Source organism: Salarias fasciatus, chromosome 7 (assembly GCF_902148845.1).
Source record: "Salarias fasciatus chromosome 7, fSalaFa1.1, whole genome shotgun sequence".
Lineage (NCBI taxonomy): Eukaryota > Metazoa > Chordata > Actinopteri > Blenniiformes > Blenniidae > Salarias > Salarias fasciatus.
Genome location: NC_043751.1, coordinates 31,325,057 through 31,346,738, shown reverse-complemented (window position 1 = coordinate 31,346,738; position 21,682 = coordinate 31,325,057). Strand labels below are relative to the sequence as shown.

Below are 21,682 nucleotides of genomic sequence, written 5' to 3'. Positions count from 1 at the left end.
TTTGCTAAATGAATGTAGAATTCATTGCAGAGTGTAGAATGAAATAGTTTTGTTTACATGCCTAATTATTTAAAGATGTGTATCCCACTGTTGGACTGAAAATCATCGGCAGCAGTCTGTCCTCAGGGTGATTTTTAAACATGCAGCTAAGCAACCCGATTGAAAAAATCATTTCCACGGAGGATACAAAAACAAAGAAAAGAGACTTAATTGCTACTTAAAAATCTGGAGAACACTAAAGTCCTTACCTTTTGTTAAATGGCAGGTTTTGCTTTTATCCGTCTTTTCTGTCTTACATGAATTCTTTGGAGGACAAGCGGATTTCGTTGTATTGTAGTTGCAGTTCTATCCTCTGACCACAGGTGTCACTGCAGCAATTTGTCTCTGTGTTTATGACTTCCGGTTGTAGACAGGCCTTTAAGTCTGTACCGGAAATGACGTCGTCCTTTTCTCCCAGGCGGATCCATCATGGTGGGTTAATTTTCCGGTTGTACTTTAATAATCAGAAACCATCCGGCGCGTTAAAGGCTTTGTCATCTCCGTCGAGTTTATCCATTAACGCCGGCTTCCTAACGGGGCCGATGGCCCGCGGTATTGACGGTAGATGAGGAGCGCAAAGCAGTAAAACGACACGGTGTGTCGGTTAGCTTCGGCGGCTAACGTGCCAACATCGAGCGCTCGGTTGAATGAACCGCGTTGGTCGCTTCGCTTACTGATTTATTTTATCTCGCAGAGGGGATAAAAGACGCTGTGGCGATAGGTGACTGTTTCCCCTCCTTTAGCGCTTTAACACAGGATAGAATGCTCGTGCACTGCGGTCACTGAGCGCCGGTGTGTGTGCAGGGAGTTAGCCTGGAGGCTAACAGCCTCTGAATGAGTCCAGATGCATGTGAGCAGGATTCCAACAGGAAGCGTTTGAATAAATGATAAACACGTTTTTAAGACAGAAGCGCCGGGATGTGTATGTTATTAACTTGTTTGGCGGAGGCCTGTTTAGCACCATAAATAATGTGGATGTGTATACATATGACACAGGATGTGTGATGCTGATGCAGGAACCTGGAGCAGCGCTAATATTCTGGAGCGTTTTCTCACAGACTTTGTTTGAATTAGTTTTATTTACTGATGTCGTGACAGCTATTAAAACTTTTCTTCCAGCCCGATTTTGTAGATATGTGAATGTCGTGATTGACACTTGCTTGTGACCTTATTTACATGACATTTGAATGCAACTTTGTTGAAGACATTATTTCTGGTCTCCTCCTGATGGAAGCTGATGTTGATACCTGGTTCTCTGCAGGGACGAGTCAGGACTAAGACGGTGAAGAAGGCCGCCAGGGTCATCATCGAGAAGTACTACACCCGCCTGGGAAGTGACTTCCATACCAACAAGAGGGTGTGTGAGGAGATCGCCATCATTCCCAGCAAGAAGCTCCGCAACAAGATTGCCGGGTGAGCGTCCGCCTGGACCGTCTGCTCTGGATTGTTTGCAGTCCTGCATCGAAAGGTGGTCGTGGCGTGTTCAGTGGCCCGGCCATTGGTTAACTGCAGGGACATGAAACCGCGAGCCTTTCCCGTGTTTGAAGGATGTTCCGTTCCTGTCAGACCCTGGTGCTCGCGAACATTCCTCCCCCTGTTCCTGAAGTGTTCGGCTCTCATGGTTTTTCTGTGTGTGTGTGTGTGTGTGTGTGTGTTTGTCTCTCTCTCTCTGTCTGCAGGTATGTGACACATCTGATGAAGAGGATCCAAAGAGGTCCCGTCAGAGGAATCTCCATCAAACTGCAGGAGGAGGAGAGAGAGAGGAGGGACAACTACGTGCCAGAGGTCAGTGAACGCACCACAGTGTGCCGCTGTAAACAGATTCTAAAGAGGCGGCGAATAGTACAGTTTCTAAAGACACCACAGTGAGGGAATCAGATGGGAAATGCAGAGTATTCTTACTTAAAAAAAAAAAAACAAAAAACAGTCTATCTGGAAGGTTTCTGCAAATACTGTGAGACAGAGTACTTGGGAAAGCTTTTCATTGATTTCTGCTGCATTACTGCGACATGAGCAGTCGGCACTGAGGGTCAGATTCAAGATTGATTCGCTCTTTATTAGATGGAATCACTGCAGTTTGGGGGAAGATGCTCTATAATCTGTCAGAGGAGGAAGGTGCTCTATAATCTGGACGTCGGTGGGAGTGAGTCGCCTCCTCTCTCTCTGTCACGAGTAAATCATTGAGTTGAATCTCAGCTGAGCCGAGCCGTTCTCTCCTGGCGAGTCTTGAGCTCCTCCAGCAGAGTGAAGTTGTCTTCCGTCGATCAGCTGATGTGACGAACGTTTCCCTTTAGAGTTCAGACGGTTTCTGATCCAGCCAAACGTTTCATCCGATAGGTTTCAGTTATGTCAGGACTGTAGGAGATGATCAGAGCTCAGGATGTGTGTGTGTCACCTGTATCGAAAGTGACTGTGACGTGTGTGTCGTCAGGTCATTGATACTACAGGAACATCAAGCTGAGAGCTTTTTCCCGTGTTTGAAGGAGTGAAGTGCCTTTACAACCCTGCAGCTCTCAAACAACACACACACACACACACACACACACTGGGAGCTCCACATGTGCTCCGTGTCCAGGGGACGGTCTGATCGCCCGTGGAGGCGTGGTCGCTCGTGGTGTTTGGATCTGAGCAGGCTGCCGGTGGTGTGACGGCCATCGGGTTTAGAACCAGCAGCTCCGGGCTGTCGGTCGTCGGCGTGCAGAGTTGTGTGTTTTTCTCTACGGACTGTTTTCACCTGAAAACATGTTCATCAGCAAGCCTAATCTATAAAAGAAATGGATTGGAAATTACCTTTTCATTAAAACTTCACCCTCCATGAAACGTTTCTGCCTTTATGAAAATCCCGTCATCAATAGAAGCGGCGTCGAAGTCGACACGATAGATAATAACTGTGTTCACGTCATTTTCTTCATCGTTCTTTTTTCACCAGCGTATGCATTTGGGGTGAAGATGTTTCTTGAAATCTTCAGATAACATGAACTAAATCTGGGTTTCCGTTATCCGGTAATTACCAGATTTGACCGGTAAAATCTGCCGAAGTCCGAAAGATTTTAACACCACCGGTCAAAATGCTCGGTGAAAAATCTTCCCTCCAAATGTTTCATTTACTCTGACAAAGCGTGCAGCACAACAACAATACAGCGGGAGACACCGCTCAAAACGGGTGAAACTTAAAAACATTTTTACTAAATGAAATAGTTCAGAGGAGAAAGGGTTAAAGCTGTAGAGCCCAGATGTCATGTCGCTGTCCAGGTGGATCCTGACCGTCTTCACTGGGCAGCTGTCCAGGACGCCGCTGTCTGACTCCTCGTTACTCCCTGACGCTCAGTGCAGGTTTCTCATCAGTTTTTGTGAACAGTCCACTCAGGTTGTTCCACAACTTCACTTTGAAGATAGAACAAATGTTTCTAGGACCAAATTATATTTTTAAATGTCTTTGTCACGTAGAGCGACAAAGATTACATAGATTGAAAATACTCCCCCACTTAATAACAGGAAGAGATTTTCTTTTACAGGCTGGCTTTGCAGGTGAGTAGACTTTATATATATATGTGTCCTGATCTTTGGACATATCTTTGAATAAATTCCCTAATTTAGTCCACATGAAATTTGACAGGCGATGGCGGGGCCTTTTGGAAATAAATACCCCCTCCTCGTGGAAGCTGTGGGGGTATACTTGCAGCATTTAAGCTCAATAAATTCAGATAATGTTTGACCGGGAAATGAAACGCTTGTCCGGTAAATTGAAAACCCGCCAGTCACGTTGTCTGGTGCCGTTTTTTAAAGCGGAATCCCTGCTAAATGTTGCCTCCAGTGCAGTTTTCCACATACAGAATGGAGATATGTGCCGCAGTGTTACGTTGATTTAAAATAAAACCCGCAGCCAGAGTTGCGGTCAGGTCAACTCGGAGAAGCAACGGCGGCTAACGAGGAGCGGAGCGCTGAGAGGAAACACTGCTGGGTGGAGGCTGAGTCAGGAAGAGCTGGTTTACAGCAGCAGAGACCAGTTACCATGGAAACAGCCCAACAAGCTGGAGGGAGAGACACTGCTAGCCACCGCTAGCGGTTCACAAGCTAGCGTGAGGGATTTTATAAACAACCAGTCAAAGAAATGCGAGAAAACGCTGAGCAGATCAGCAGCTTAACAGCTGAAACGGTGGCTCTTCCGTCTGAACGTCTTTGATTTGATGGGATTATGAGCGACTGTGTTTCAGTGGGGACAGAGCCCTCCAGTGGTCATGTAGCGAAACTGCGGCAGTAAAAGATCACTAAACTCTGACGACACATGTAACCAGTTACACGTCGGTTACAAGCCCTGGTTACACTTGTAGAAAAAGCTGTAAATGTTGACACCTCTGGGCAGCAGCTGATCAACTGCTGCGTTCTGTACCTTGGAGTAATCGGTGTGTTTTTCTCTGCAGGTCTCTGCTCTGGACCAGGAGCTGATCGAGGTGGATCCTGACACCAAGGAGATGCTGAAGCTGCTGGTGAGTGTGTCCACACACACACACACACATTTTGGGAGTTTCTTCAGATGTTTTCTCCAGTTTTGATGGAATGTTTTCAGTTTTCACTCCTTCAGAAAGTGAGAAAAAACCCTCCTAAAGGGTGACTGGAGCCAGTGAGGGGGTGTGAGGCTGAAGTCTGAGTGTTTGATGATTGGGGGGGGGGGGGGGGGGGGGGGGGGGGGGGGGTGCTGCAGCAGCTTCTCAGCTCTTTAATGAGTCTCGTGATGGAGCGTCTTCAGAGATGGGCTTTAATCATCAAACTGAAGTTCTCTGTTACATGAGACTGTTGGATAACGTCTCCAGGGAGAGGGGTGTGTGTGTGGACGGAGTGTGTATGGATGGAGTGTGTGTGTGTGTGTGGACGGAGTGTGTTCCTGCATCGAAAGGTGGCCTGGGCGTGCCGTCGTCCAGGTCATTGGTTTTACTGCAGGTACAGGAAGCTGCCGGCTTTTCCCGTGTTTGCAGGACGTTCACTTCCTGTCAGACCCTGTTGCTCGCAGACACTGCTCCGCTCCGTGTCCGCCTCGTGCTCCGTGACCTGTGTGACCTCTCCGTGACCCCTCCGTGACCCCGCCGCTCTCTCTTCTCTTCCAGGACTTCGGCGGTCTGTCCAACCTGCAGGTCACTCAGCCGACCATCGGCATGAACTTCAAGCAGCCCCGAGGCGTGTAGACCCCCCCTGACCTGACCCCCTGACCTCTGACCCCCCGGCTCTGCACGCCTGCTGCTCGTCTCCAAACTGTGCTGTTAAATTATCCGTTTCCCTTTTTTTTTTATTTACTTCATGTAGACCGAAGAGAATAAACCAGAGAAAAGAGACGTGTGTCTGCAGCTGGGTTCTTGTCCTCAGGGGGTGGGGGGGGGTCACGGGGATGGGGGGTCATGGGAGGTGTTGGGTTCACGGGGACTGGGGGGGAAGGTCAGCTGTGAGCTGGGATTAGACCGTTGTGAGACAGGTTAGTTTAACCCTGCTGAAGTGTTGTTGCCATAGTAATGCTGGTCCTGGAACCCTGGACCATCTAGACCCTCCACAGGGGTCGGGGGGTCGGGGGGTCGGGGGAATTTGCACTCCTGGTGTCTTGTGGGGCTTTAGGAGTTCGGAGTCCAGGGCTCCTTGTTCAGGGCCGTCTGGTCTCTGTAGGACCGAAGCAGGATTCTGGTCCACACTGCCAGCAGGAAGTCAGACCTGTTCCTGCATGTTGGACTCTGGCAGGACTGACCTTTGGCCCCGTGGGGAGACTCTGGTCCAAGTGGAGGAGTTGAAGAACCTCAGGGTTCAGTTGACGGGTGGAGGAGAGGCTCGGTGCAGCGAAAGAACAGACTATCTCACCACAGAGAACTTTACGGCGCCCTGTCCACCCAGTAGGGGCAGGCTGAGGGTCAAGCTGAGGTTCGACACCCTGCTCAGGACGTTCAGCACGAGGTCATTTCACCAGGTTAAAACGACCACCGAATCAACCGAGCTGCACGAAGGAGCGGAGCTGAAAGGAGAAGCTCTGGGATCCTCCAGGAAGTGTGGGTCCCCCTGCTTCGACTGCTGTCCTTGAGACTCGTTCCTGGATAAGCGGTTGAAGACGGATGGACTTTTAGTCCACAGGAAGTAGTTTTGTTTGTCCCACAATCGGAAATCTTAAAAATGAAACCGAAGAACTAAGAAGGAGAAGTCTGCAGTTCCGTGTGCGGACTGAGGCGGCGGTGGAGTGGAGAATTAAAGTTCAGTTTTACTCTTCAGCAAAAGTCTGATGAAAACAGGTTTAACATTATGAGCTCACGTTGCTCCGTTACTTTCGAGTCTGGAAACCATTCCGTTCTAAATGTTGAGTTGATTCAGTTCACGCTTTATTATCGGCTTTTTTTTTGACCAGTTTCGAGTTAGCATCCGCTAGCTAAGAAGCTAAACCCAACCGAAAACAAAATGTTAAAACGAGACGAGTTCAGATGTGATAAACCAAGAATGACTGATTCCCTGACGGCCACTCAGGCAGAGCTGAAGTCCCACATGTGGGCCGCAGGCCTTATGACCCCCCCCAATTCAAATCGGTGTAATGAAACAGTCTGCAAGTCAGAAAGAAGCCAAACTTTATTTACACAGTGCACGTGACGCTCGGGTCGGATCCTCCGAGGAGTGTAGGGTGAAACCGAGACCGTCCGCCTGCCTGGCTCATAAGCACTTCAGCAGGAAGAAGTTGCAGAACGCTCCCTGGGGACAGTCGCACATCTTCCCGATGCGAGATCCTTTCCTGACGGCGCAGTGCTCGCCCAGGTCACACTGCGCACACACACACACACACACGGACATGAGAGTGAGGAACCAGCAGTTCGTCTCAGTGTTTGTGATTCAGTTGCATTTCCGTCTCAGACGTGAGAGTTGGGCGTCTGGCTGGACTCTGAGTGTCTGGACCTCAGTCTGGTACCGTAACAGAACCCGGCAGAACCCGGACCGGGTGCTGAGGAGGAGCGCCGACGCCGATACTCACAGAGGGAACCTGGCCGTACTTCTTCTCCCAGGGGTTGATCCTCTTCGTCTGCAGCTTCTCCAGGACCTCGTGCAGCGCCCCGAGCTGCAGACAGCAAGCAGCCCGGTCAGCGGGGTCCGAGGAGGCAGTGGTCGCTAACCGAGTCGGTCTGGACCAGGGTTCTACAAGCTTTATGACCAAAAGAGCCATTTTTTGTGACTTTCCACCAAGTCCAGAAGTTCTGGAGCCATCAGGAACATTGGACCTTTAAAATGAGGCGGCTGCTGCTCAGGAAGCTTCACAAACAAAAACTATCTTATGATGTATTTATGAAGTTTGGGTTCAGAATAGTGAACATTTTATTAAATTGGATCTATATTTATACTTGATTTGAACAGTTTTGTTCCTATTTTCAAGTATCTTGTAGTTGAGAATTTTGAAATTTTAGCAGTTTCAACCATTTTGCCTCATTTTAAGCAGTTTTACAGGCTTTTGTCCAACCATATTTATGGTCTTCTTTTAGAAATTCTAAACATTTCACATTTTTTAAGCCATTCTATCACTTTTTCCCACATTTCTTGTGGTTTTAGCTAGTTTAAAAAAATTTACTCTTAACTTAATTTTACGTTTTTTTACGTTTATGTTTAATCCCTTCACTGAGACCATTTAGAACGTTGGTGTGATGCGTAAATATAATCAAAGTTCAATCTTCATCACATCTCATATTGTCAAAGCTCTGTGGAGCCGCTACATAGGGACTGAAGGGCCACATGTGGCCCCAGAGCCGCAGGTTGAACACCCCTGGTCTGGAGTTGATTTCAGCATCAAGTCAGTGGAGCCATCACACATCTGTCCTACAGCGTAAGTACTCAGATTACTCGTCCTCTGATCAGTGAGTTTATTACTGTCTCAATGTAGAAACACGACTCTAATAAATAATGAAACAACTGTGATACTGACAATACAAGTAAACACTGAAAATACTCATTTTTGATGTTTTTTTGCTTGTAAAGATTTAAAGCTTCTTCCACTCTGATAGATGACATTATCAGCCCCCCCCCCCAAAAAAAAAAAAAAAAGATGAACACAGTTTATTTAACTGATTACACATTTAAATTCGGTACTGATGTATGAAGAGGCTCCATGGAGTTATTTCTATGGAAATAAAGAAATGTGCTGACTATCAAGCACATTTAGATTCTCCCAGTAAAATGTAAAGACAAAATGATTTAAAACAGTTTACATAACTTTCATTTGAACATGTTCAACAACTTAAATTTTAAATACACCTTCAACAAATATGTAAAGATTATTTGTTCAATTCGATCACCAACAGCTGCTCACATTAATATTTATAAACAAACATGCTAAATAGATCTATATCGTATAAATGTAATTACACACAGTGCTACGGGTCACATAAATAAAGGTTCAATTACAATAGAAAACACAAAAAATTAAATTAAATGCATGAATGAAACTTAAGAAGCACTAACATTTGATATACAGTTTCTACTCGGAAAATTAAATTATCTTGAAAAAGTGCATGCATTTCTGTTACACAGCTGTAAAGGCTCAGGACCTTCTGCAGGTGTTTCATCAGTTTGTGACACTTCTTCACAGTATTCTAACTTTCTGAGGTTTTGCTTTTGAGGTTTTAAAAAGCTGTAAATCATAATCAGCAAACTTACAACAAATCAATGCAGAAATCTCACTTTGCATGGAATTAGTCTATAAAATGTCTGTTTAATGAATTGCCTGAATAAAACAACTTCTACACGATATTCTGATTTTCCGAGTAGTACCTGTCTCTAAAAGTTACATCAGAAGAAAAGCGATGAATAAATCAGATTAGAGTCAATATTGTGGTGTCCCTGAACGCCTCACCAGTCTGTTCGGGTTGTACCGCGGCTCCTGAACGTCTCTCGGCTCCCTCTCGGCTTCCGTCCAGCCGCGCGGACACAGCGCGGACAGCAGTGCCGCGCACAGCACGGCTCGCGCCCACATGTCTCCAAACAGACTGTAAACAAACAAACAAACAAACAAACAACGGCGGGTCCGAGCTGCCAGAGTCCGCGAGCGGCTGTCACCTTCCCGCAGGTGCTGCTCACGCGCGCTCTGCCGCGCTCCGGGGCGCGCGGGAGCTTTGGACCAACGGCCCCGCCCCCCTCCACGAGCCCTCCCGCGACGTCACCAGGGTGACGTAGCCGCTCCGCGTGACGTCAGGAGGCTCTTTAGCAGAATTTCTTTGGTTTTAGAAAATAAACAAAACACTTTATTCACTCACATCGATCAATCCAGGCTCTTTCTGATCAAATGCAGTAAATAATCCAGTCCTGTGGATCCGACTCCAGCTGAAACACACACGTTTAGGAGTGAGTGTAAAGGAGGCCGATGCTAAAATAAGCTTCAGCGCAAAAGCAGAAGTGCAAGAAATCATCCGTAAGTGCAGATTATGGGAATGGCTAGTGTGACGTCACAAGTCACTTCCGGGTCCAAGGCTTCTAGCGCGCAATGTAAACACAATGGCTGCTGCCAAAGAAACGGTCATTTTTTTCACGGTAACAGTGAATTTTGCTGACTTTCCAAAGTCAGTGAAGAGGGGTTTAAACTCTTACAACTCAAACCGAGTTGTAAATATTTCTGTGGTGACAGGTGGAAGTCTGAAATGGAAAGCACAGGCTTCAATGAAAAACAACATTTACGAGGTTGAGGTGGGTGAGTAAGTGGCGAGCTAGCATTAACACTAGGGTGTCAGTCGTCGCGTCAAGCTGTGTAACTTAACTATTAATTAATTAGCAATGTTAGAATTGGGTTCTGTCTGTCTGCGGTTTTAGGACAACTTACAGTTTATTGTAGAAGTGTCATCCAGGGAAATAATTTTAAACCAAACCTCAAACACGCCATAAAGCAGAAGCAGCACACATTCAGTACAGGGTAAAAAGTAAAATAATAACAATAATAATAATAATAATAATAATAAAAAGCCCTTACAGAATATCTAATAATATCCCCCCTTGTGGGATTAATAAAGGATTATTAATTTTGGATAACTCCGCTGGGCCGTCCTGCCACGGAGAGGAGGCAGTTTTAACAGTGAGAGAAGACACACAGCTGCTGCAGAGCAGCTTCAGATCCAGCGAGAGAAACGCTGCAGTTCAGCCCTGAAAAGATGTGGGACTTTATTTTGTCCTGTGCTGTTTTACACAATATTGTTCTGGCCGATAGAGTTACTTTTGATGCGCCGGCGCCACGAGAGGAGCTGATGTGGGAACCAGCAGGACCTGAAGAACCGCGACTGACACGTAAATAAACTCTAAAGTTTAGCAAATAATTTATTTAATCAGTGATGTGATGCCAGCAGCCTAGAAAATAATATTAGCTAAAGGGAGATTAAACACAGACAGAGGACGTGTAGCCAAAAATTTTATTTAGACTTCTATAAATTGTGTTTAATTTAAGCAGCACCGGGAGCGGGGGGCACGCGCCGCCCTCGTGGACTGAGTCCCGGTTCCGCTCCGTCCTGTGTCCCGCTCGGTCAGGGGTCCTGCTCAGGACCGGGTCCGGTGATGGGTGTGTGTCTCGGTGGGACCGTCCCCGCTGTGGGGAGGAGACCTGGCTACGGTGCCGCTGCTGTCTGGCTCTGTGACATAATTAAATGAAACAATAAAAATCTGATCTATATAACGTGAGTCCGCCTCATTATTTGTAATATCAGTAAAATAATATAATGATGTAATATCGAAGGAAAGCAGTAATAGGAAATGGTTTTGTTGACATCGTTCCTGTTGTTACAACACGGGACACAGCACTGCACCATCGCACCTTTGGACACGGAAGTGACGTATTCAGCTTCGATGACGTAGCTACTAGCCATCCCCATAGACATATATACACACATCATGTTACACACAAACCATTTTTTCAATAGCCGAGTAAAGGTGTGAGCACTAACCAATTCTGAGAACCAATACAAGAACTTATTAAATTCCTAAATACATAATGTTAAATCTAATTTCTGCTCCATATGCTGACGATGTGTGGAGGCTGTGTCGTCACGGAGAACCTCTGCACAGCTGATCTCACTGTTAATGATCACATCGGTCTCTGTTTCGCTGAAAGTCTTCAGCCTGTATCTCGACTTGGTGCAGCAGGATCCACTGATCGGGCCACTGATCCACTGATCGGGCCGACCCCGCCGGGCCGACGCCGCCGGGCCGACGCCGCCGGGCCGACCCCGCCGGGCCGACGCCGCCGGGCCGACCCCGCCGGACCGACCCCGCCGGGCCGACCCCGCCGGACCGGGCCACACGTCTCTGCTGGTTAAGCTGCTGGTGTTGCACCAACTGTCTTTCTCCTCTTGCTTTCCCTGATCTACAGTCTGTCTCTCGGTGTCTCCCCCCAAAAAGAAGCAGCTATTTAAGAGCAAGACTAAACAGATTCATCACCATGATCGTCTTGTTACGCTCCACCGAAATGTACATCGATTTATGAGGCCTGACACTAATGCATGAAGAACAGTTGATACCACTGAACACACACACACACACCCCTACCTGGGGGCATCTGATGACTTATGGATGAAGTGATTAGTTCTGATGCGTTTCTTCCTGGATTAAAGCCAAAACAACATTTGGGAGACAAATTGTCAGAGTGACTCAGTGGAAGTGCAGCTGAGCCGCAGATTCCTCCAATTTCCTCCTCATCCGGAGAAGCAGAGCCTCAAACACAGACACACGTTATCCTGCCGTCGTCCCTGCAGATGGTTAAATCCCGGATCGCCGCGGCGATCTGGAGGCATTACCATCCATCACGTCCAGTCACTAACTTCAAATCCCTCTCATGTCTCACGGAGAAGCTGCTTCTTTAAAGTCCTCACATGGAAAACAAACAGGGAGGTCACCTCAGTCTGCCCGCAGGGGGCGGAAACAACATAAACTCCATCAACAGCAGCAGTCGGCCATGTTTAAACATCTCCAGGTATTTAACAACAACGGACATTTCCGGTCGGAGTTTCCAAATATAACCGCGTTTGGTGACCTGTAGTTTTATGTGTAAGAAAAGGTCCAAATGCATTAAAATATCTCTGTTTTCAGAGGTTTCTATGTTCTCAGATGCAGCGTGGCCTCCACGCACTCCATCAGCGTCGGGCGGCATCGTAGACGGTATCGTATCGAAACCTTCAGCGAGATCAGATTTAACATGGCGACATGTGACACAGTGGGTGAAACAGTGATGAGCAGCCAAATAATTTACATGTTCATCCAGTGGGTTGAGCTATGAATTAATTTTCCATTTTATTAAAGCATTTTATTTTCTTGTAGAAGTGGCTGGATTTGAGCATTTCCCTTTCAGATGTGAGGAAAAGAACTTGCGGTTCGGCACAGTCTCAGTCAGCCTCACCATGAATAATGCAATCGCTTGTGTGTTCAGAGTAACAGACAGCTAGTTAGCAACAGTCGGCGTTCCAACCAGCGAGCGAGTCCGATGGATCCAGAGCAGAGACTCACTGGGTTCACCATACAGAGTGTGACTGACGGACAGAGGCGCTGTGAAAGAGTCAAACACAAAGACAGGAGGGTGTCTGGGGTGTTTGGATGGAAGGGGAGGATCACACTGAAGAGGAGGAGTCCTGGGATGGAGCCCTGAGGTACGCCACTTCTGCCTGGAATAGATCGTTTCTTTCTTAATCGGAGTGGAGAATGTAGCTGAAGTGAGAGTTGCTGGGATGAGCTGGGCTGTGGTCCAGGCCTCATCCCTTCAGGCCTCCTGCAGAGGAACTGTGTTCAGTCACAGAAGTTTGAACCAAGTTTCAGATGCTGCTCTAAAGCATTTTTTCATGTCACATTATATGTAGTGCTTTCATATGGAAGGAGCCACATCTTGCAGTAAAAAGTTGTGCGAAGTGTCAGGTCAGGTTCTCACTGTAAATGCACAGTGTGCGGCGTTCGGAGCTGTTATGTAACCCGTGACTGAGTCACCACGCTTTATTTGCCTCTCGTTAAAGAGTTTTTACCGACTCTGACAGTTTGATAGCCAGTTTTTTTTTTCGGGAGGACGACAGTCTGAGCGGATTGTTGCGGGTAAACATGCGTCCTTGTAGCTGAAATCCTCCTGCTGTCAGCTGTCGGCTTTCCGCTGAGAGCGGCAGCAGCATTGTGCCGAGAGAAGAGGCAGCAGAGGAAAAGCTCCCGTCAGCTCCAGCTGGAAAGAAAGCTGCAGAGAGGAGGATGCTAAGAGGTTTAAACCCCCCGGCTGCAGCCTCAGATTCACTCTCTGATTGGCCTCATGTGGGATCAGCATGAAAGATTCACAAACACCCCTCAGAATCACCCTGAACCCCCCCCACCCCTCCCCCAATCCCCCACAATCCCCCCCACCCCCAAAACAGAGTCAGTCTGTGTTTGGAGAGTCAGGATGAAAACAGAGATCCGAATGTTTTCTTGTTTACTTTGCTGCTTCTGAAGGTCTGATTGATTCACTCATTAAGTTCAGATGAAGTTCCATGTTTAGAGGAGGAAGATGCTCTATAGTAACTGATGAAACTGCAGTTGAACTTCTGACCCTCAGTGTGGAAACAGCACTAAGATGGTCCAGCTGTGTGCCTCTTCTGGTGGACCAGAGGTCAGAGGTCATTATCCATTCCATGGATCTTTCTCATGGCTGCTGATCGAAGTGAACTTCTTCTCTTCTGTGCTTCATGAACTGACCGCTCGCTCAGATTTCCTCTTAAACTTTCAGAATGCGTCGCAGATTAATTTGAGGCTGATGGACGTAAAGCTGCAGCTCAGGAAACTCGGAAACTCTCCACCCCCCCACTCCCCACCCCCCACCCCACCCCACCCCACCCCACCCACCGAGGCCTGTTATGTAATCTGAGTGACAGGGGAGCTGGACTTCAGAGGAGTCGGCCTGGATGCTGAGTCAGCAGCTCGTTTGATTCGAGTCTTTGAAGAGTTTTATTCACTACGAGCTGTAATGAGCTTCATCAGCTCCTCTCAGGAGGGAAACACTGACTGAACCCCCCCCCCCCCCCCCCCCCCCCCCACACACACACACACACACACACACACACACACACACACACTGCAGCCCGGGATGGACTGGCACCCCACACCCCCGCAGGTCCTGGGGTGTTTGTTGAAGCTGTTTGTTTTGATAAATCCCCACCTGGAGCACAGCGCCCCCTGCTGTTCACAGGCTCTTCTGTTAAAACCACTGACTGTCCACACTGTGTCCCAAAGCTTCAGTAACATGTGCAGCATTTTCTCAGAAGGATGATGAAGGGTTTTTATATGAGGATGAAACAGGAATAAAAGTTTGAAATAAACTTCCCGGGATGCTTGTTGAAGGGAAATACTTTATTCATCTCTGGGGAAAACTCGTCAGTGTTGCTCCTCACAGATTATTCTCAACACATAATAATCCAGCGAAGATTATCAGACGTCCAGCTTGATCTGAGACTCTGATAATGTGCAAATAAGGGAATCTTAACAGAAAAAAGAAAACCAAAACGCAGGGCCCAGAGTCACGCCCTGTGGAACTCCGTCCATTAGTCTCAGATCTGATGAACCCTCAGACTGTCACTGAGATCTTACTGCAGTACGTCTTTTAGAATCAGGATGTCTGTCATATAAACACTGTTCCAGGTCCTGGAATCCCAGACCTGTAGTGCTCCAGGACCACATCCCAGGACCTGGAACCTAGAGCAGTTGTGATGAGTCTTTGTTTCCTTCCTGTTGGTCAGCGGTGCTGGAGCCCCTCCTGTCAGCCGGCAGCCTCTCGCAGTCTCCTCAGAACCTCCTCGGGACTGAGGGACGAGTCCACTCGGACCAGCTTGTCTCTGGATCTGCAGCCCTGCGGGAGGAAACAGCGTGAGGAGGCGGAAACGTCTGGAATCCTGCAGGACAACATGCGCCTGTCTGCTGGAGGCTCTGAAGGTTCCCTGCAGGATTACTGTCTCCGTGGAGACGCTGCCACCTGGTGGCGGAGAGCGTCCACACGTCTCATCCCAAATGTTCCAGAACCAACTTCAGTCTGTGTTCGAGAACCTTGTCCAGAGAAACGTGACTCCTCTTCAGCTGCAGGACTTCGGCCAGGTAACGGACCAGCTCGGTGTTGGCTTCTCCGTCTGTGGGGGGCGCTGCGATGGAAACACCCACCGCTTCGGCTGAAACGCCTGAAACAGGAGGAGCAGAGACAGTCTGACTATTCCTGACAGCTTCAGAGAGAGTGTAACAGCTTCAGAGTGTGTAACAGCTTCACAGTGTGTGTAACAGCTTCAGAGTGTGTGTGTAACAGCTTCACAGTGTGTGTAACAGCTTCACAGTGTGTGTAACAGCTTCAGAGTGTGTGTGTAACAGCTTCACAGTGTGTGTAACAGCTTCACAGTGTGTGTAACAGCTTCAGAGTGTGTAACAGCTTCAGAGTGTGTGTAACTGCTTCAGAGTGTGTGTGTAACAGCTTCACAGTGTGTGTAACTGCTTCAGAGTGTGTAACAGCTTCAGAGTGTGTGTGTAACAGCTTCACAGTGTGTGTAACAGCTTTAGAGTGTGTAACAGCTTCAGAGTGTGTAACAGCTTCAGAGAGAGTGTAACAGCTTCAGAGTGTGTGTAACAGTTTCAGAGTGTGTGTAACAGCTTCAGAGTGTGTAACAGCTTCAGAGAGAGTGTAACAGCTTCAGAGTGTGTGTAACAGCTTCAGAGTGTGTAACAGCTTCAGAGAGAGTGTAACAGCTTCAGAGTGTGTAACAGTTTCAGAGTGTGTGTAACAGCTTCAGTGTGTGTAACAGCTTCACAGTGTGTGTAACAGCTTCAGAGTGTGTAACAGCTTCAGAGAGAGTGTAACAGCTTCAGAGTGTGTAACAGTTTCAGAGTGTGTGTAACAGCTTCAGAGAGAGTGTAACAGCTTCAGAGTGTGTGTAACAGCTTCAGAGTGTGTGTAACAGCTTCAGAGTGTGTAACAGCTTCAGAGAGAGTGTAACAGCTTCAGAGTGTGTAACAGTTTCAGAGTGTGTGTAACAGCTTCAGTGTGTGTAACAGCTTCACAGTGTGTGTAACAGCTTCACAGTGTGTGTAACAGCTTCACAGTGTGTGTAACTGCTTCAGAGTGTGTAACTGCTTCAGAGTGTGTGTGTAACAGCTTTAGAGTGTGTGTAACAGCTTCAGAGTGTGTAACAGCTTCAGAGAGTGTAACAGCTTCAGAGAGTGTGTAACTGATTCAGAGTGTGTGTAACTGCTTCAGAGTGTGTGTGTAACAGCTTCAGAGAGTGTAACAGCTTCAGAGAGTGTAACTGCTTCACAGAGTGTAACAGCTTCTGAGCAGCCGACCTGTAATGGCACTGTGTTTGGAGCCGGGCTTGGCGTGCACGGTGATGCTCACGGCGCCGCTCCGGTCTCGAGTCACCGGGCCTGAAGCCGCTGCTTCTGCTGGTCCCGCTGCTACTGCAGCCTGCTGACCTTTGACCTGGGTTAGGGAGGCAAAAACGAGTGGATTTAGCCTCTGAAACATCCCGATGGAAGCAGAAATACCGAGGGGCTGAACACACACAGCCAGCTCCGACCAAAAACCACTTCCTGGTGGCTTCTGCTTCTCTGAGGAGTCTGGAGATGCTCTCAGCCGGTGGGACTGGATCAGAGGCGGCGGCCACGGAAAGGGTTCATGTGCTGTTTGAGCGCTGCAGGAACCGGATCCTCCAGGAGCCAGACGGTCACGTGACGTGTCCGCAGCGGCGGGAAGGCTTTAAAGCTTTCGGTCACTTTATTACCTTTTTGGGCATCTTTCTGTTTCCGAAGCTCCGGGACTCTTCGGGATTCTTCGGAACCTTCCGGGACTCTCCGGCCGCAGCGGGCGGGGGTTCGGACCGTCCGGAGCGGCGGAGCAGCGGGACGAAGGCCGGTGAGCACCGGCTCGGCTCCGCGGCTCCAGGGGGGCTAAAAGAGGCCAGACAGCCGAGAAAACGTCCCGGTAGGAGCACACCGCGGCGGGAGAACATCGGTTAGCATGTTAGCTACAAGATTAAAACGTAAACAAAGCAACTTCCGGTTTTCAAAGTAAAAACTTCCGTTGTCCTCAACAATCAAAGCATAAAACTTTCTGTGAAGAAACGCCAACTGTTTCAATTCCACTGTTATAACTTGCTGTTTAATGCTGTTTAATGCATTTATAAATGCATTAAACAGCATACATGCTTGCTTGGATGGAGTTATAACAGTGGAATTGAGCCCCAGACATGACATCTGGATTTTAAATTATGGCCACAATATAAAGTTTTATTTCTGGTGTCCTGTCTGGCTCTGTGTAGTGCTATTTATGATGTTCTTTAATGGTGTTACCAAGGTAACATTTACTTCATATTATTAATATTTCTGTTATTTCCTCACATTTCCACTTACAGTTGAAAACCGTGAATCCATCGGCCTGCCTTCCTGGAGATGTTGGACCTGAGATGTTTTCAGTCCCTGCTCATCGGTGAGTTCCGTTCCTCCAGTCGAGCAGGAGCTTCTTGTGTTTATTGAAATTCTTTGTTCTTTCTTATGTTTGGATTCCAGTTGCAGCTAGGCCTTGGCTGTTTTTCTGTCGGTTTCTCGGCTCTCTGTGTTTCTGGCCCTTCTTGGTTCAGGGTTCATGGTTTTCTGTCTCCAGGTCTCTGGTCGGGCGTTCTTGGTGCTTCCTCTCCGATTCGCCCCTGAGTCTTTCCACTTGATCTGCTGAGTCTCTTGCTCATGATCAGGTCTCGATCTGTCTGTGTGATTTTGCAGGTTCGTGTGCTTTGATCTCGTGCACACAGCTCCAACGCTTTCTCTAGTCTGTTGTGCTTCTTCCCAATCCAGCTTCCTTTTTGTTCTGCATTTTTTGCCTTTATTTCACTTTCAGTTCCAAGCTGATGGAGGTTTTGCGTGTTCTGTTTGAATGTCTGACACACATACAGAGTTACAGAATTATTATTAATATGGTTCATGTTCGGAATCAAGGTCGTAGTGGAGGAAGAAAAGGGTTCGGGTTCAAGAAGAATGGACAGATGGAGGCCGGCTCGCCTCTGAGCTTTGGTCCAGATCTCAGTTTCTCCATCCTCACATCGATCCACCTGCTCACTTCTCCGCCTGTCTTCATCACCACAGCAGACAGGAAGCTGAACCGTCTGAGGAAACATCTGCTTTCAGTGGTTCTGACTCTGTTTCAGTCTGGCCAGGGCTCTGAAAGCTTTATGACCAAAAGAGCCATTTTAATGACTTTCCATCAAGTCCAGTAGTTCTGGAGCCATAAAGGACATTTAATCTTTAAAATGAGGCAAATGCAGCTCAGAAAGCCTCATTTCTAGTTTTGATGCACAAACAAAAACCATTCATTCAACTAACTATTCATGAATGAATGAATACAAAAACTAGATCTTATAATGTATTCACGAAGTTTTAATTCCAGAATAGTGAACATTTTATTACTTTAAACTGGTTTTTGTACCTGATTTTAACAATTTTGTTCGTCTTTGCAAGTTTTTTTGTTGACAGTCTTGAAATTCTAGCCGTTTTAGCCATTTTACCTCTTTGTAAACAGTTTTCTATGCATTTTCCCTACCATATTTAGTTTTCTTATCTTAGAAATTGTAGACATTTCAACTTTTTTGAGCTTTTCTGTCATGTTTTTCACCATTTCTTGTGGTTTTCCCAATTTTACTTGAACCTTTTTTGAATACATTTTGAACCAAGATGGATGAATCACATAATAATTTAAGAATAAGTTAAATGCTTATTCACTTATCCTGCTGAGAAGGCTTCATGGAGCTGCTACAGAGGGACTGAAGAGCCACATGTGGCTCCAGAGCCGCAGGTTGAACACCCCTGCTCTGGTCAAACAGCTGCTGTCAGCTGCTGCACTTCCGCCATCTGTCCGCTAGATGGAGCCAGAGGCAGACAGCCTGGAGTAACTCAGACTGTCTCCGGTGTCCCTGGTCAGTGGTGCTGCTGCCTGCAGACGGTTTAACGCTCTGCTTCCTGAGAGGATTCACACACACTCACTGATAGTGTGACACACACTTCTCTAACTCCTAAACAGTTTCCTCTTCCATTGCTGAACTCCAGTTTACCTCTACATTAGCCCAGTTATGCATTAGCATTAGCATTAGCATTAGTGTGAGCGAATAATGTGTGTGTTGCACAGACCAACAAGGCCTCAGAGACTTTCTGTGAATCGACACACACACACACGCACACACAAACACACACCTGTACAAGAGCACATCTGCATCAGCTCAGCATGAAATATGAAAGACTGCAGCAGCACTGACCAGTAGATGTGAGTGTGTGTGTGTGTGTGTGTGTGTGTGTGTGTGTGTCCATCATGTCTCAGACTGAGCGCTGAAGCACTGCAGCAGCAGAAAGCCATCCTTCAGAAGAGCTTTCCCCTGTTTCAGAAATGAAAGGTGGTCTTCTGAATCTTCCCCCTCGGTGCGCGGCGGCGGGCCGACTCCTGTCGCGGCAGCGGATTGGTCGATTTCAGTGTCGTCCAGATGTTTAACAGCTCTGTTAAGATGCTGCAGTTAGCTTTTCTTTATGCCGAAGTTCCAAACTGAGTTTGAATCTGTTGAAATTCTCTTTGTTTTTATTGATCGTGTCATGAAAAGTGATGCCGTAGCCACAGTGTCTGTTCAAACGATCTCATGCTGTACTTGTGGGATTCGTGCAAAATGCAACAAAATGTTGCAGGATTTGTTGTTTGTCCGTTCATTTGTGTTGGAATTGTATTTGTGACGTGTCAGAATGGCTTTGATGTTGTTTCAGCTGTTTGATTTCCCAGACACAATCTCTCCAGACTGGTCATGAGATACTGATGTATACCACCTCCTGCCACCAGGTGTCACTGTATGACAGCAGAAAGTTGCTGTAGGACCACAGAAACACTGTGTTGCCATTAAAAAAAAGAAAAAATTCCACAGCGGAATTGAAAGTAAAATAAGAAACTGTTTCCGTGGTGAAGGAATCAAAGAATGCTAAACGTGAGCTAAAAGACAGACGCGAGTTAAAGTCCGGGGGATTCAGTGACGCTGTGTTTTTACAGGGTGAAGCGGTGGAGAGCTCCTGCTGCTCCTGCTGGCCTCTGATTGGGCCTCAGCATCACAAATCCTCCCAGAGAGCGTCCAACCAACCAATCAGCTGCTGTCACGGGTTGCCATGGTGACTGAAGAGCTGAGGAGGAGGCGGGGCATCGGAGTGGGGCAGGTGGAGGCGGACCAGGAGACGCGGCTTCTCCTCTGTGAGCAGGACGTCACACACCTGAGAAGGTTCCAGGATCTCCTGCACGAGGCTGGTGTCAAACTACCCCCACGGCTCTGTGGTGGGAGGAGACTGATGAGAGTCTCTGTTCATGGTGAGTCTCACCCTGGTTCCAGTCCTGGTTCAGACTCTGGGACCGGTTTTAGAACAGTTCAGACCTGGTGGTGGACTCGCACTAGTTTTAGACCAGTTTGTGGTTCCAGACCTGGTTCTAGACTCAGTTCTCAGATGCCGTGTGGAAGAGACTCTGGACTTGGTCTGGGTTTGGTTTTTGTTTGGTTCTACATGGGCCTTGGATCAGTTCTAGGTTTGTTCCAGACTTGGTTCAGAGGTGATTCTGGTTTCAACTCCAGCAATAAACTGGATCTGGACTTTATTTGGACCTGGATCTTGTTCTGATTGTAGACGGTGTGTGTGTGTGTGTGTGTGTGTGTGTGTGTGTGTGTGTGTGTGTGTGTGTGTGTGTTGGATTGTCTCACAAACACAGAGCTGATAAGTATTCAGACCTTGTCTAGACTGCATCAAGATCCCAACAGCAGCGCTGCCCCCCGCCCTTCCTCCTGCTGCCCCCCCCCCCCACCCCCCCCACCCCGCTCTTCCTCCTCCTCCCGCCCCCCTCCTCCCCCTGATGGGATCTCCTGCACCAGACGGGGTATCGGAGGGAATCCCGCCCGCCCGCCATCCAGCAGCAGATTCGGTGAGTAAAACCTCCTCCTCCTGTCTTTCTCTCATTTCCAGCTGTTTTTCCACTTCAGTCCAGATGTGGCACTTCAGTACAAACCAGATTAGACCTGCTTTAACAAAAACACACACACACCTGGGTTTGAGCAGAGCTGCGAAAAGAAAGCATGTGTGCGTGTGTGTGTGTGTGTGTGTATGAGGGCGATGTGTGGATCCACGGTGAGGACAGGTGAGTTTATCTTCCCATCTGAAGCCGTTACATAACACACACACAAACACACACACACACACACACACACACACACACACACACACACACACACTCGCGCTGTGTTTACCGGGGCGGAATACTAAACAGCTGGACGGCGGTTCGCGCCTCCGCCTGCCGGCAGTGGAGCGTCTCCGGTGAGCGTTTGATTCTGGACGAGTCTTCAGCCTGAGAAACGCAGAAACGCCAGACGTGTTTGAGCGGAACGTGGTTGGAGCGCCGGTCTGCGCGACACGCTCAGTGAGTGGATCAGCGTCTTATCCGCCCTGAAAATATTAAAAAAATGGTTTTATTTGGCCTTCGAGCCTGATGGGAACTCAGTACAAAGTCCAGAAAAGTCACAGGATCAAGTCAAGAGTGTACAAAACACATCTAGTTTAGAAATGGAGCAAACTAGAGCTTTCAGCATATCTTCTTCTCACTAACGCCACAGAGGGATTAGAAAATATTGCCAGAAAGAGA

The 21,682-nt window shown here is 47.8% G+C and overlaps 3 protein-coding genes and 3 non-coding genes across 6 annotated transcripts; 4 read left to right on the top strand and 2 right to left on the bottom strand.

The window, feature by feature from the left end:
- Positions 1-407: 407 nt before the first annotated feature.
- zgc:114188 (40S ribosomal protein S17-like) lies at positions 408-5,366 on the top strand. Its single transcript, XM_030097128.1, has 5 exons — positions 408-471; positions 1,301-1,452; positions 1,719-1,824; positions 4,461-4,526; positions 5,142-5,366. The coding sequence occupies exons 1-5, from the start codon at positions 469-471 to the stop codon at positions 5,217-5,219; spliced, it is 405 nt and encodes a 134-aa protein (XP_029952988.1). The 5' UTR covers positions 408-468; the 3' UTR covers positions 5,220-5,366.
- Positions 1,494-1,624, top strand: LOC115392638 (small nucleolar RNA SNORA71). Its single transcript, XR_003931885.1, has one exon. It is a non-coding gene; the product is annotated as a small nucleolar RNA SNORA71 (small nucleolar RNA).
- On the top strand, positions 2,433-2,559 carry LOC115392637 (small nucleolar RNA SNORA71). The gene has a single exon (XR_003931884.1). It is a non-coding gene; the product is annotated as a small nucleolar RNA SNORA71 (small nucleolar RNA).
- Positions 4,920-5,050, top strand: LOC115392641 (small nucleolar RNA SNORA71). Its single transcript, XR_003931887.1, has one exon. It is a non-coding gene; the product is annotated as a small nucleolar RNA SNORA71 (small nucleolar RNA).
- Positions 5,367-6,705: 1,339 nt separating the features above from the next.
- cart2 (cocaine- and amphetamine-regulated transcript 2) lies at positions 6,706-9,063 on the bottom strand. Its single transcript, XM_030096519.1, has 3 exons — positions 8,891-9,063; positions 7,025-7,108; positions 6,706-6,816 (listed from the first exon to the last, which is right to left on the bottom strand). Exons 1-3 carry the CDS (start codon positions 9,008-9,010, stop codon positions 6,709-6,711), a joined length of 312 nt encoding a protein of 103 aa, XP_029952379.1. The 5' UTR covers positions 9,011-9,063; the 3' UTR covers positions 6,706-6,708.
- A 5,292-nt stretch (positions 9,064-14,355) lies between these two features.
- Positions 14,356-17,035, bottom strand: c7h15orf40 (chromosome 7 C15orf40 homolog). Its single transcript, XM_030096550.1, has 4 exons — positions 16,770-17,035; positions 16,333-16,468; positions 15,055-15,182; positions 14,356-14,860 (listed from the first exon to the last, which is right to left on the bottom strand). Exons 1-4 carry the CDS (start codon positions 16,995-16,997, stop codon positions 14,771-14,773), a joined length of 582 nt encoding a protein of 193 aa, XP_029952410.1. The 5' UTR covers positions 16,998-17,035; the 3' UTR covers positions 14,356-14,770.
- Positions 17,036-21,682: the final 4,647 nt, after the last annotated feature.

Coding starts and splice junctions, on each gene's coding strand:
- zgc:114188 (XM_030097128.1), top strand. Junction 1,453..1,718: donor CTCCGCAACAAGATTGCCGG/GTGAGCGTCCGC, acceptor CTCTGTCTGCAG/GTATGTGACACATCTGATGA. Junction 4,527..5,141: donor AGGAGATGCTGAAGCTGCTG/GTGAGTGTGTCC, acceptor CTTCTCTTCCAG/GACTTCGGCGGTCTGTCCAA.
- cart2 (XM_030096519.1), bottom strand. CDS start 9,010: ATGTGGGCGCGAGCCGTGCTGTGCGCGGCACTGCTGTCCGCGCTGTGT. Junction 7,109..8,890: donor GGTACAACCCGAACAGACTG/GTGAGGCGTTCA, acceptor TGCTGTCTGCAG/CTCGGGGCGCTGCACGAGGT. Junction 6,817..7,024: donor AGTACGGCCAGGTTCCCTCT/GTGAGTATCGGC, acceptor GTGTGTGCGCAG/TGTGACCTGGGCGAGCACTG.
- c7h15orf40 (XM_030096550.1), bottom strand. CDS start 16,997: ATGTTCTCCCGCCGCGGTGTGCTCCTACCGGGACGTTTTCTCGGCTGT. Junction 15,183..16,332: donor CAAACACAGTGCCATTACAG/GTCGGCTGCTCA, acceptor CTCCTGTTTCAG/GCGTTTCAGCCGAAGCGGTG. Junction 14,861..15,054: donor GTCACGTTTCTCTGGACAAG/GTTCTCGAACAC, acceptor TTCCTCCCGCAG/GGCTGCAGATCCAGAGACAA.